The following is a 13,786-nucleotide window of genomic DNA, read 5'->3' as shown; positions in this document are numbered from 1 at the left end:
GCAAAAACAATGGAACTTCATTTTTTGTTGTTGTTTCTTGTGTTTTTGGTGTCATATCTAAGAAATCACTGCCTCGGGGTGCCTGGGTAGCTCAGTCAGTTGAGCATCTGCCTTTTGCTCAGGTCATGATCCCAGGGTCCTGGGATCAAGCCCCTTGTGGGGCTCTCTGCTCAGCAGGGAGCCTGCTTCTCCCTCTGCCTCTCCCTTCACTTGTGCTCTCTCCCTCTAATAAGCGAGTAAAATAAAATAATCACTCTCTAATCCAAGTTGACAAAGATTTACTCTGTATGTATTTTAAGAGTTTTATACTTTAACTCCTACATTTGAGTCTTAGACCCGTTTTCAGTTATTTTTTGTATATGGGGTGAGGTAGGGCTCCAACTTCATTCTTTTTCACGTGGATATCTTTTCCACGTAGTGGTCCCACTACCATTTTTTTTTAAAGATTTATTTATTTATTTATTTATTTGAAAGAGAGAGACAGAGCGAGAGAGGGAACACAAGCAGGGGGAGTGGGGGAGGGAGAAGCAGGCTTTCCCGCCGAGCGGGGAGCCAGATGCGGGGCTCGATCCCAGGACCCCGGGATCATGACCTGAGCCGAAGGCGACTGAGCCACCCAGGCGCCCCCCCCCACTACCATTTGTTGAAAATGAAACTATTATTCCCCCATTTAGTTGTTTTGGCTCCCTCGAAAATCAGTTGGCCATAAATAAGAGGGTTTATTTCTGGACTCTCCATTTTATTTCATTGGTCTATGGCCCTTCTTATACCAGGACCACACTGTCTTGACTATTGCTCCTTTGTAGTAAGTTTTGAAATCAGAGTGTGAGTTCTCCAACCTTAATCTTTTTCAGGATGGTTTTGGCTGTTCTGGGTCCCTTCATTTTCTAGGTGTCATCTTCTTTTCAGTTTTTTTTTTTTTTAAGATTTTGTTTGGGGTGAGAGAGAGAGAGAGAGCGAGAGCGGGAGGTGGGGTAGAGGGAGAGGGAGAGAATCTCAAGCCGACTCTGCACTGAGTAAGGTGTAGGACATGGGCTAGATCTCATGACCCCCAAGATCACGACCTGAGCCGAAATCAAGAGGCTGGAGCTTAACAGACTGAGCCACCCAGGTGCCCCTCTTTTCAATCCTTTTGAGAACAAATCTCTATTTTAATTTTACGTCATTGAGAAAACACTGCACAGCAATTATTTTCGTGGGTCTCTGGCTTTTCACTGAACTCTACATTGTAAACATCCCCTATGTCATAGGCTTATTTTATATGACTAGCTATACAATTTAGTTCTTTTCTTGGGGGATACTGCAGTTCTAAATCCAGCTATTATAAATACTAACCCGTGGCTGGCTTCATTCCTAACATTTGGGAAATCTGGGTGAAGAGCATATAGGAATGCTTTTACACTTCTTGCAACTTTCCTACGGGTGTGAAATTATGCCAACATAAAACGGCAAAGGGGGACGCCTGGTAACTCAGTCGGTTAGGGACTGACTCTTGATTTTGGCTCCGGTGGTGATCTCAGGATCCCATGAGACCTGGCGCCTCCTCCCTCGCCCACGGTCCCTCCCTTGCCCTCCGGTCCAGCCCCACCCACAGCCCACAGCCGCTGGACGCTTGTCGTTCTCTGACCACCTAGTGCGGTGGGGACCCGGACCACAGTGGGGAGCTGCGGGTCTCGGAGCTGCGGGCTTGGGCGCTGCTTTCCTGGACACTTGGCGGGCGGCGACCTGAGCGGCCCTAGTATCAGCCCAACTGCCGCCCCAGGTACGGGGACGCCCCCGCCTCCACTCCGCACCGCGCCCCGGGCCCTCTGCTCACCGCGACCCTCCCCAGGCCCGCAAGGACCCCTCGATCCGCCCTTCGCCGGGCCGGAGCCCCCAGTGTTCCGGCTGCGCGTCCTCAGCCTTTGCAGAGTGAAGACGCTGCTCCTCTCCAGAAACCCCCACGCTGTCCTGACACCCCCGCCCCTGCGCCTCCCTCCTGTTGCCATAAAGCTGCTGCTGGAAGTGCCCCCCCTCCCGGGCCGGTGCAGGTGCAGGTCCCGTGGAGCCAGCCGGTCCTCCGACTCCCGGCACCCCTCGGCGTGCCCCCCTCCCTGTTCTCCATCAGCTCCAGATCCACAGGGACGTATCAGGGACCCAAATCCACAAAGACCCCTGCTCCGGGGTGCTAGAGCTTCTGTCTGGGGGACCGGGCGAGAAGCAGTGGGTACAAACAATGAGTTGCGTGGGCGGTTACAGGTGGTGCGTGCGACAGGGGTGGGGCGCTGCAGGTGGTTACGGAGGAACCCTGTTGGCCGGATCGCCTACGCCCACACCTGCGGAAGGCGGGTGGGAGCCGCTGCGCGCTCCTTCTGCTGGGGAGGCTCCCCCAATCGGCCGCTGGCTGCCTCGGCCCGGGTGCGGGCGGTGGGAACCCCGGGAGCCAGCGCGGAGGCGGTGCTCACCTGAGAGGCGGAGCGTGCTGCTGTTGTCGCTATTATGATTACCATTCTCTCGGTGACAGCACCGGTGGGCAAGGACGCGTGGGGCCGCGGGGAGCGTGGGAGTTGCTGGTCCTCCCCGTGAGCAGCGGTCTCCCTTCTAGAGCTTCGTCCCAGGAAAACCCAGGGCTACTTAAAGGCTTGTAGAGCAGCTGGAGAGGACCGGGATGCAGCCGGCGTCAGGACAGCAGGATGCATGGTCTCCCGTCCCCGTAGTGGCATGCTGCAGTCCGTAAAACCGCGTTGGAAAGTCATTCGTCATGGATTAAGAGAAAATGAGCTGTATCATCCCAATTTTCTGAATATGAAAAATTTATAGACTTATCTCTAGATGATAGAATTACTGGAGATATTTGTAACACTTTTTCATAATCAGTATGTATTTATTTCAATGACCATGAATTATCTTTTTTTTTAAGCTTGAAGACCAATAAATTATTTTGAAGGAAGTGTATAGTCATCTTCTTTACTTTTTTTTTAAGGGGCGGGGAGGGGCAGAGGGGGAGGGAGAGAAAGAATCTTAGGCAGACTCCATGCCCAGCGCCCAGACGGCTGGGACATGGGGCTCCATCTCAGGACCCTGAGAACATGACCTAAGGTGAGCGGACAGAGCCTCTCAGATACCCTGACTCTTGAGGAAGAGCCCCCTTCATTCTATAATGAAGCTCCCCAACCCAGCCTCTCACAGAGTGCAGAGACCCAGCGCTCGCATCAATCTGTGACCTCTGAAGATTTTCTGCTCTAACATCAAGGGAACCACTCTTCACAGGAACACGGCGATTCTCCTCCTGGTCGCTGGCACTGTCCCTCCCCGATGGGACAACCTGTCACTGAACCGGTGTCAGGTGTTGAAGCACTGCCCACCTCCCCTCGGTCTCCTGTCCCCCAGGGCCGTGGTGGCTTCCTTGCCAGCCTTTCAGAGCCCACTTTGGACTTTTCCAGTCGGTTCCCCTCATGGAGCCTGTGGGCTTTGTACAACGATGCTGACTGTGTCCCTCATCTGCCTAAATCCTTCCCCAGCCTCCCACTCCTCATTGTTAGCCTGGAATCCTCCCTGTGGGCTCCAGGCCCCCAGACCCTGAGCCACTGCCCACCACGTCCTGCCAGGGGCCGGGTCTGCTGGGATAGCAGGCCGAGCTGCGCCAAGTCACCCCTTGCCGGCCCCCCTGTCCTCCTCACGCCCCTTCTTCACTCTGCTTCCCAGGAGGAACCCCACCACCAACTCCTCAGGCGTTCCTGTCATCTGACCACACCAGCCCACCAAGGGGATGACGCAGAGCCACAGGAAAGGAGAAACGTGGTAAGGAGCAGAATCTATTTAAATATCAAATTAAGACAAAGGAATATTTCAAATGATGGTTACAGAACATAAATGTAATAACCACACTGAAGGAGAAACTGAGCGAGATGGAGCTGGGCCAGGAGGGGTGCTGAGGAGCTTACTTTTCCTAAGAGGGGTCCATAATGCAAGCTAAATTTTGGAAAATGATATTCAAAAACATAAGGCCTCTAGTCTCAACATTTTAGAAATAATACATTTGTTTCCTTTGCCCAATGGCAGTTTCCACAAAACGAGGACCACGTGAGGTGAAGCAAACTGGAGGCCGAAGCCTTTCCTGTGGGGGGGGCCTCCAGGGAACCCTGACTTCCGTTTACAGGGGGGGTAACTGTGTTCTGTTCACTTCCTCCTCCAGCAGGGGCGGCACCCAAGGTGCCTGGGGAGGGGTCAGGTGCCCAGGAAGCTCAACCCCCAAAACACCCAGAAGGAACATGATAGGGGCATCATACACTACGGTCGGGGTCCACCCACCATGCCGCAGGCCCACCCCCTCCCCAGCAGAACTCTGGGCAGCCATGAACACAGGCCTTCATGAGGGGTGGGGGGAAGCTGTCAGTTGGTGGGATGCCTAGAGGAGGCAAGCCTCCTGGGAACAGGCCCTGGAGGGATGGTCAGGGAGGGGCTGGATAGGCTTCCCAGGGGCTCAAGCCTGGGGGTCCCATTGCCCCCCTTTCAGGCCAGAAGCAGCAGGAAGGAGAAAGCTCAGAGACCCCACCTAGTCTGCAGGCCAGTGGTGGCTCTCCAGGCTGAGGGGCCAGGGGTCTGAGCCCTGGGACAGGGCCCGGGGACGACTGGTGGGGTTGCAGCGGGGTCTGTCTCAAAGGACCATGGAAGGTTATAAAACCTGTCCATAATGGGACCTCGCATACAGCTTCTTTTATTCTTTTTGAGGGTTTTTTTTTTCTGTTTATAAAATTAATTTATGCTTGATTTGGAAAAAATTACACAATGTTTGAGAATGAAAACCAGTTGCAACTGGGTCCCCAGCAGAAGTCACAGCCAAGGTCACTGACCCAGTAAGGGCATCCCCGTGCTTGTCAGAGTTACACGAGGGTGCTGGGCATGACGGCATCTGCGGTGGGCTCCGCCCCTACGACCTCCGTACGGGGGGCAGACTGCCCCGCCAACCTTCCATCTTCTTTTCCAGCTGGAAGAGAAGGGAGTGGGTCAGGCTGGTGTCAAAGGAAAAGGGGGGGGGGCAACCCAGGGCCTGAAGCTCTCAGCCCAGCCAGGGGATGTTCTGGGATGCCATTGGCTGACTTACAGAAATAATTGCTGATTTCAGAGACATGTTCCCTAAGACCACCAGCCCAGGGACAAAGAGGCTATTAAAGTCATTTCCAGGGAACTTTGGGCTAAATCTGGGTTGAGTACCACTGCTACCCCCACCACCTGGCCTGGGATGGGATAAGAGGTGGGAAAGTCTGGGGACCAGGTATAGAGGTAAACACAGGGTGGCAGGTTGAGGGGGTTGCTCACTGCTCAAGAGCACCTGCCTAGGGGAACCTGTGGGGCTGAGATGTAGCCCTTGCTCTGCCCTCCAGCCCTCCATCTGAGGACAAGTGGCTTCATTTTAATTCTCGCCAAGGGGCCACCTGCGATGGGTGGGGCCCACATGGTGCCAGAGCCCAGGCAGATCTGAGAAGTGCACAGAGGTCTCAGACGGGGTGGAAGGACCAGGAGACGGCCCATCCCACCCAGCTCCGTGAGAAGAACAGGCTCTGACCAGATGCTCCCTACTCCACCCTCTGCAGTGACCAGCTGGTGGCCTCAGAGTGGTGACTTAGCTCCTTGAGCCCTGCCTCTTCACAGGTCATGGGGACCACACTGTCCACCCCTTGGACTGATGGGAGGCAGCAGGTAGACGTGAGGGCACACTTGGGGTGGAACTGGCCAGTAGAAACACTCAAGGGTGAGCTGGACATGCCACAGAGGGGCCTCCAAGCTCTGGCGGGATGGGGTCCCCCGAGTCCTTCAGTGCAGATCCTGTCCAGCAGTTGAGGGAAGCTGAGGGGTCCCTTGGGTCCCCTGAAACTCCAGGCCTGTGGCTGGGGACACCCCCATCTCGGGTGCCGTGGTGTCTCGGCTCCAGGGGAAGCAGTGGAGTTCCCTCCCCTTGGACCTCAGACCACTCACTCCTACGCTTCCATCAGTGAGTGGGGTCCCCTACACTGCCCAGGCCAAGTGCCCTGGCTGGCTCCAAGGGGGCCACCTGTTCACAGGCAGCAAATGGGGGCCAAGTGTTGTGGCTTTTATTGTCCCCATCTTCTCAGGGTACAGCAGACCCCACTTCCAATTGGGAAGAAACCCAGCTCATCTTTTCCCCAGCCACTGGGCATCCCTTCCCTCGAATGCCCCTCAGGACTCCACGCTCAGAGAATTCATCCATGTGCCAGTGTCGCCTGCAGCAAGCCGGGTGTGGGTGGGGGGCCTGCCTGGGGCCTCAGCAACATATACCCCTAGACCCCCAGACACATAAACACACAGACACATAAGAACAGACAGGGACAGAAATAGGCCAAGGACCCACACAAATATATCTGGAGGGACACACACACTCACCCTCCCAGGCCAATCCACACATAGACACGTGTGCGTGGAGGCCTACGGACATGCAGGCCCTACACCGAGGTATAACGTGGACAGCACATGACTGTCCAGAGCCAGCCCGGCCTCTGGCCCCCAGGCTCTTGGGTGTCAGGGGACTTCCAGTCCCAGGAAGGTCTTGACCACACTGTGCTCACTCCGACCGCCCGGGGCCTCACCTGTGTCCAGCTTGCTGCGTTTCTGCTCAGGCTCCTGGGGGGGTGCCTCGATGGCCCTCTGAGCCTCAGGATGGATCTTGAGGAGGGCTTTGGCGAGCGTGGCGGGGCCGGGCACGCCCAGGGACATGATGCAGTGCACCCCTTTGCGCTTGGCCCCCGCCACCTTGGCACTGTCCTTAGAGGCCGTCAGCAGGACCAGTTTGGAGAACTTCCTGGGCTTCCTGGGCGCTGCAGGGACAACATCTGTGCCTGGCTCAGGGGACTCTGGGGACGGCTCCTGGCCAGCCTTCACACTCTCGCCCTCCTGCTCGCTGGGCTCCGGCAGGGGCATTCTGGGACGATGGCCCGTCCCCCAGGCCACACTCAGGTCCCAGCAGATGGACTTCTCTTCCTCCTCCTCCTCCTCCTCCCTGGTCGGGAACCTGGCAGTCCAGGGGCTCCGTCCTAAGGAAGGAGGCAAAACCCATCAGTGGAGGCCCCCTTGGGCCTGGGGCTCAGAAAATGGATGTGGGGTGGAGGTGGAGGCAGAGGGGGCTGAAAGGCTGGGAAGGGTCCCGCACAGAGCTGGGGAACCCCGGGTTGGTGCTTCCACTCGGCTGCATCCTCTCAGGCAGCTGGGGTCTGTCACCTCCCCTCCCCAAACGCCACTTTCCCGTCTGTAAAATGTGCCACAGGCAGGGCTCTCTGGGGGCTGTTGGGGTGCAGGCAGTGAGGCACCGAGAACCGTGAGCTTCTACAAAGAGAGGCCTGTAGGTGCTGAGCACGGTAGGACGTGTCTTCATGGAGTTTCCCATTTAACCTGGCCCCGTGTTATGAAAGCCTGTCATTCTTGGGGCGCCTGGGTGGCTCAGTCGGTTGGGCGTCTGCCTTCGACTCGGGTCGTGATCTCAGGGTCCCGGGCTCAAGCCCCACATTGGGCTCCCTGCTCAGCTGGGAGGCCTGCTTCTCCCTCTCCCACTCTCCCTGCTTGTGTTCCCTCTCTCGCTGTCTCTCTTTCTGTCAAATAAATAAATAAAATCTTTAAAAATAAATAAATAAATAAATAAAATGCTTAAAAAAAAAAAAAGAAAGTCAATCATTCTTATTGACCCAGTGTACAGATGAGGACACTGAGGCACACCAGGATGGCCAACATAGCCATGAAGTGCAGGGCTGGGAGTCTGGTTGAGGGGGATCTAGAGCCCACCCCACACAGTACCTGGTGTGCCTCACCCAGGATGACGGTAACTGGCCTTCCTGAGCACCAAGCCTCAGGGACCAGCACTTGCCACATGGGCTCAGGTCACAGACCCTCCCAGAATGCCCAGTGGCCTTTCTCCTGACACTGTGTCACAGGGAGACCGAGCCGGGCACCCGCCGGTGCTCTGCAGACCACAAAGGGGACGCCTGGCTCTGGGAGGCAGGACTCTCTGGACTCATAACTAGATTCATCTCCCATCCCAGGCTGGAGGCCCTGGACCACGCAGCACCAGGAGATGCTGGGGCCCCAGGAAGGCAGTGACCTTGTGCCTGAAGCGGGGCTGGCACTGCCTCAGCCAGGAGGGGCGGGGCTGTAGAGGTGTCCGGAGAATCCACAGTCACTCCGGGCTCCCTGGCTTCTGGCCTGGAGAAGCAGAAAGGACGTATGACAGGGGCCGGTGGCAGGGCAATGTGGAGTAGCCTTTTTGTCTGTTGGGCGCGACTGAGTGGTGGGCAGATGGCAGGGTCTTCATCAGCATACAGTGTTAGCCCAGAAACAAGACGTCATCCTTAGCAGACATCTCCCCTCCTCATCTCAGGACCCAGGCAACGGCAAGGCTCACAGACATCTACCTGCCCCCCCGACCCTGTTTATCTAACCCGGTTTGCAGTTCTGTTTCCTGGGACCCCTCGCAATACATATGGCTTGAGGTGGTCATGCCCCGATTTCCAAAGTTTTCTAAGACCCCATTCATGAGAGAAGTCAGGGGTGCAATGCCAAAGAGGTTTTGGGGTGCCTTGTCCCCTGCAAGCCCTCCTCCCCAGTCCCTTGGCCACTAGACATAAAAGCAGAGACCTCTTGGACTGTGACAGACATGGAGCCCCCACCTCCAGGGGGTGAGCCCTCAAGGAAATCTGCCTGGTAATGGGTCACCTGACCAAGGCACCCCTGGGATCAGTGTCTCTGTATCCCTCCTGCCCCTGGCCCCCCAGTTCAGCCCTGGGACAAGCCAACCTCTGTTCCCCCAGCGCAGTCCTTCCCTGCCCTGCTCATCCTGTCCCACAGGGTGACGTAGCAGTCCTGGAGGAACATGGGGACCAGATTCAGAAAGGACAACGCCAAAGCCTCCCCTGGAAGAGCCATTCTGGGCAGAAAGAGGTTATGGCAGAAGCCCTAGCACAGGCCGTCCTGCCCAATCCACACACAGATCAGCTTCAGTGCACATCTCCCGGAGCCAGCTCACCTTTCCGGCTTGCAGGCTCCCCCTAGTCTGGGGATGAAATCCTGCAGCGCTGGACCCCCTCCTCACACCATATACAAATACTAACTTTAAAATACTCTTTAGGGGGGCGCCTAGGTGGCTCAGTTGGTTAAGCGACTGCTTCCAGCTCAGGTCATGATCCCAGAGTCTGGGATCGAGTCCCACATCGGGCTCCCGGCTCAGCAGGGAGCCTGCTTTCTCCCTCTTACCCTCTCCCCTCTCATGCTGTTTCTCTCTCTCTCTCTCTCTCAAATAAATAAATAAATAAATAAAATATTTAAAAAATAAAATAAAATACTCTTTAGGGGCACCTGGGTGGCTCAGTCGGTTGAGCATCTGCCTCCGGCTCAGGTCATGATCCCAGGGTCCTGGGATTGAGCCCCACATCGGGCTCTCTGCTCAGCGGGAAGCCTGCTTCTCCCTCACACTCTCCCTCTGTGCTTTCTCTCTCTCTCTCTCTCAAATAAATAAATAAAATCTTAAAGAAAGGGGCGCCTGGGTGGCTCAGTCGTTAAGCGTCTGCCTTCAGCTCAGGTCATGATCCCAGGCTCCTGGGATTGAGCCCCGCATTGGGCTCCCTCTCCCACTCCCCCTGCTTGTGTTCTCACTCTCTTGCTGTGTCTCTCTCTGTCAAATAAATAAATAAAACCTTTAAAAAAATAAAATCTTAAAAAAAACTCTTTAAAAAAAAAAGATAGGAGTAAAGCTTCATGACCTAAAATCAAAGATTTCTTCAATATGACATGGAAAGTACAGGTGACCAAAGAAGAAGGAGATAAACTGGACTTCATCAAACTTTAAAACTTTTGTGAATCAGAGAACATCATCCAGAAAGTTAAACGACAGCCCACAGAGGGGGAAAGAATTTTTGCAAATCATATCTTTGATGAGGGAATTATATCTGGAATTTATAAAGAACCCTTACAACTCAGTAACAAAAAGACCAATAACCCAATTTAAAAATGGGCAAAGGCTCCGAATAAGCCTTTCTCCAAAGAAGATATACAAATGGCCAGTGAGCATATGCAATGCTCAACAGCATTAGTCATGAGAGAAACAGAATAAAACCACCATGAGACACGACTTCACACCACCAGATGCACATAATAAAAGGAACACGCACAAAAAACAGACAAAACAAGTGTTGGTTTGGATGAGGAGAAACTGGAAGCCTCTAACACTGCTGGTGGGCTTGTCAACAGTGCAGCCATGTTGGCAGTCTGGCAGCTCATCAAAATGTTAAGCACAGAGTCACCATATGACCCAGCAATTCCACTCCAAGTACATGTGCAAGAGAACTGGAAACAAATGTCTACATTAACACTTTTAACTGAGGGGTGCCTGGGTAGCACAGTCAGTTAAGCGCCCGATTCATGATTTTGGTTGGGGTCATGATCTCAGGATCCTGAGATCAAGCCTCTCTTTGGGCTCTGTGCTCAGCACAGAGTCTGCTTAGGATTCTCACTCTCCCTCTCCTTCTGCACCACCCTCCCCCCCCACTCTCTCTCTGAAATAAATCTTAAAAAAATTTGTATATGAATGTTCACAGCAGTATTATTCACTGTCACCAGAAAGTGGAAACAATTCAAATACCCATCAACAGATGAATGGATAAAAGATGGCATATCCATACAATCGAATATTGTTTGGGTATTCAAAAAAATTATGCTACAACATGGATGAAACTTTAAAAGATTATGCTGAGGGGTGCGTGGCTGGCTCAGTCAGTAGAGCATGCGACTCTTGATCTTGGGGTCATGAGTTCGAGCCCCATGTCAGATAGTAAATTGTAATCTTAATTAAAAAAAACTTTAAAAAATAAAAATAAATAAATAAAAGATTATGCTAAGTGAAAGAAGCCAGTCATAAAAGACCACATATCATATGGTTCCATTTATATAAAAAGACCGAGGGACCAATCTATAGAGTAGAAAAATCTATCCTTAAGAGATAGTAGATGCGTGGTGGGCTAGGGGTGGGGGGCGGCTAGCGGGAGAATGAGGAGTGGCTGCTAGTGGGGATGGTTTCCGCAGTGGGGAAGGCAATCTTCTGAAACTGACCATGGAGATGGTTGTGCAAGAAGAATTGTACCTTGTGAGAGAGTGAGATGCACAGTATGTGAATTAGTTCCATAAAACTATTAGAATTAGGAAAAAGGGAAATGAAGTCTACAACCAGTGGTCCCCCAACTTCACCATACCTTAGAATCACCGGAGTTCTTGTGACAAATGCACAGTCCTGGACAAATGCACATACTCCACTACCCACCCCCATTCAAGGGGTCTGGAGAGGGGTTGGAGAATCTACATTTTTTACCAGTACCCCATCTGATTCTGATACTGTGAGAGACACGGATGACGCCATGGGCCTTTCACTTGGGAAATCTGTAACTGCTAGTTGATGGGTTGAACTGCTTGTCAATCTCTCCATGAACAGGAGTGGGTACGTCCTTCAGGCTGGATCAGCCTCTTTTCTGGAGTCATCCTTCTAGAAATTTTCTAGGTATGGAGGGAAGACTTGACAGGCAGCTATTTTAAGCCTAATATATATTTTTTGAAAGTTAAATTTCACTCAATGAAAGTTCACTGAATGAACAGAATTTTTATTTTATTTTATTTTTTTAAAGATTTATTTATTTATTTATTTGACAGAGAGAGAGACAGCGAGAGAGGGAACACAAGCAGGGGGAGCAGGAGAGGGAGAAGCAGGCCTCCCGCCGAGCAGGGAGCCTGATGCAGGGCTCGATCCCAGGACCCTGAGATCATGACCAGAGCCGAAGGCAGACGCTTAACGACTGAGCCACCCAGGCGCCCCTATTTTATTTTTTAATAACAAAATAAAGTAAAAATAAAACACAGGGCTCACGACCCTGAGATCAAGACCTGAACTAAGATCAAGAATCAGATGCTTAACCGACTGAGCCACCCAGGTGCCCCAAATGAACAAAATTTTTAAAAGCGAAGTAGAAATGAATTAAAAAGAGCAAAGGCCTTAATAGTTCACTTCCCTCACTTGACACCCTTCCTCTAATTCTGAAATCCGGTGGTTTGAGATCACCATTGACCTCCAGTCACACATTCATCCTAACCCGCTGTCATGACATGGGTCTGCACAAAGCCAACCCAGAAGTGTCAAGACGGCTCAGTGCGAACCCCAAATCATACAACGTTAGGAACTGGCAGCAGCCCCTCAGACACTCTGGGAAGCAGAATCACGGCCTAATGGCCATAACCTCTGGAACCTACAGGATGAAGTCTGCAGATGGGATGAAAGTTACTGAAGTAGGAGAGCAGCTTGGATGACCCGGGTGGGTCCAATCACAAGGGTCCTAAAAAGTACAAGACGGAGGCAGAAGAGAGGAGAAAGCGGGGTAGAAGCAGGGGCAGAGAGACCAGGATGGTGCTGGCTTTGAAGGAGGAGGGAGCGGCAGGGAGCCAAGCAGGAGGCGGCAGGGAGGCCTCCAGGAGCTGGAGAAGACAAAGAAACAGATTGTCTCTCCTGGAGCCTCTGGAAAGGAACACAGCTCTGCCTGCACCTGGCTTTAACCCCCTGAGACCCACATCAGACTTCTGACCTCCAGAACTATGACTGTTAGGAAGCTGTGTCGTTTAAAGCCATTACATTTGTGATAATTTGTTACAGTAGCAATAGGTAACTAATACAAGGTCTGATCCCTTGTTCCTGAGGCTCTGGAAGGCGTGAACCCTGCCTGGCCACTGACAAGGGCTCAAAAGAATGACCTCCACACATATGGGAGAAAAATGCCACCAACATCCACCAGCACCTGTGTCCTCAGCCGCCAGGACAAATCCCTTACCCTCTCCGGGTTGGTTCCACCTGTATGATGGGAATAGTGGGGGATTTGGCAGAGGTTCTTAATAGCGGGTAGGCAACGGTACGCTGTTTCCAAAAGTCCTGGGGGTACTGGCAGCTGCACCCCAGATCATCACTGTCCCACGGGGCTCACGGAGGACTGTGATTGGGCTGCCGGTGGGATGACGGGCCCACTCAGGTGCGCAGGTACACATCCTCACACGGAGAGTTTCAAGGCAGCAGGAGTCCAAAAAAGGTCAAGGACTGCTACTCTAGTCCGTAGGGGAGAGCCTGCCCACAGTGGGATTTTCAGGTAACGACACCTCCTTCCCCTCAGCGCCCTGGCTCTTAGGTACCTGTGCTCCTCCTCACACATTGTAATTTGTCATCAGTCCTGTCTGTGCTGCACCCAAATGGCCCCTCCTCTCGGCTCTCCTCCCCTCCGGTTAGTACCACCACCTCGTCAGCAAGCCTCCGGGGTGTCCCACCCCCCTGCCCCAATATCTCACAACTCCAACTGCCAGAGTGGGACGAGGCTGAGGATGGCTGCAGGGAGGGGGGCAGTACTGGGTGTGGTCAAGGAAAGGCAGACCAATGTGGGGATCCTTGACTGGGGGTGTCGGGGCTCAGTCCGGAGCGGGGTGGGATGCGGGGAAGGAGGAGCCAGGAGGAAGGAGGCGGCCTGAGCGCCGGGACGCAGAGCCGGGTGACCCCCCTCCCAGCATCAGCAGCCCTCGGGACCCCCGGGAGGGCCAGGCCACTCCGTGGGACCTGAGACCCTCCCCGGCCCGCTGGGGCCCGTGCTCACCGGGCACCGGCAGGGCGGCGGTGGCAGCGGAGCCCTCCCTCTCCGACGACCGAGCCGCGGCAGGTCCTGCAGCCTCTTGCCTGGGGCCCCGCCTCGGTTCAGGCCGTCACCTCAGGCTGGGGTCACGGAGCGAGCATGCG

The 13,786-nt window shown here is 53.8% G+C and overlaps 1 protein-coding gene across 1 annotated transcript; it reads right to left on the bottom strand.

The window, feature by feature from the left end:
* Nucleotides 1–4,670: 4,670 nt before the first annotated feature.
* FLYWCH2 (FLYWCH family member 2) lies at nt 4,671–13,786 on the bottom strand. Its single transcript, XM_027611126.2, has 3 exons — nt 13,647–13,786; nt 6,585–7,028; nt 4,671–4,966 (listed from the first exon to the last, which is right to left on the bottom strand). Exons 2-3 carry the CDS (start codon nt 6,913–6,915, stop codon nt 4,863–4,865), a joined length of 435 nt encoding a protein of 144 aa, XP_027466927.1. The 5' UTR covers nt 6,916–7,028; nt 13,647–13,786; the 3' UTR covers nt 4,671–4,862.

The sequence above is a fragment of the Zalophus californianus genome, chromosome 10, assembly GCF_009762305.2.
Source record: "Zalophus californianus isolate mZalCal1 chromosome 10, mZalCal1.pri.v2, whole genome shotgun sequence".
Taxonomy (NCBI): Eukaryota; Metazoa; Chordata; class Mammalia; order Carnivora; family Otariidae; genus Zalophus; species Zalophus californianus.
The sequence above is the reverse complement of the archived record's forward strand: the minus strand, read 5'-3'. Positions and strand labels throughout refer to the sequence as shown.

Coding starts and splice junctions, on each gene's coding strand:
- FLYWCH2 (XM_027611126.2), bottom strand. CDS start 6,915: ATGCCCCTGCCGGAGCCCAGCGAGCAGGAGGGCGAGAGTGTGAAGGCT. Junction 4,967..6,584: donor ACGCAGCAAGCTGGACACAG/GTGAGGCCCCGG, acceptor CTTCTCTTCCAG/CTGGAAAAGAAGATGGAAGG.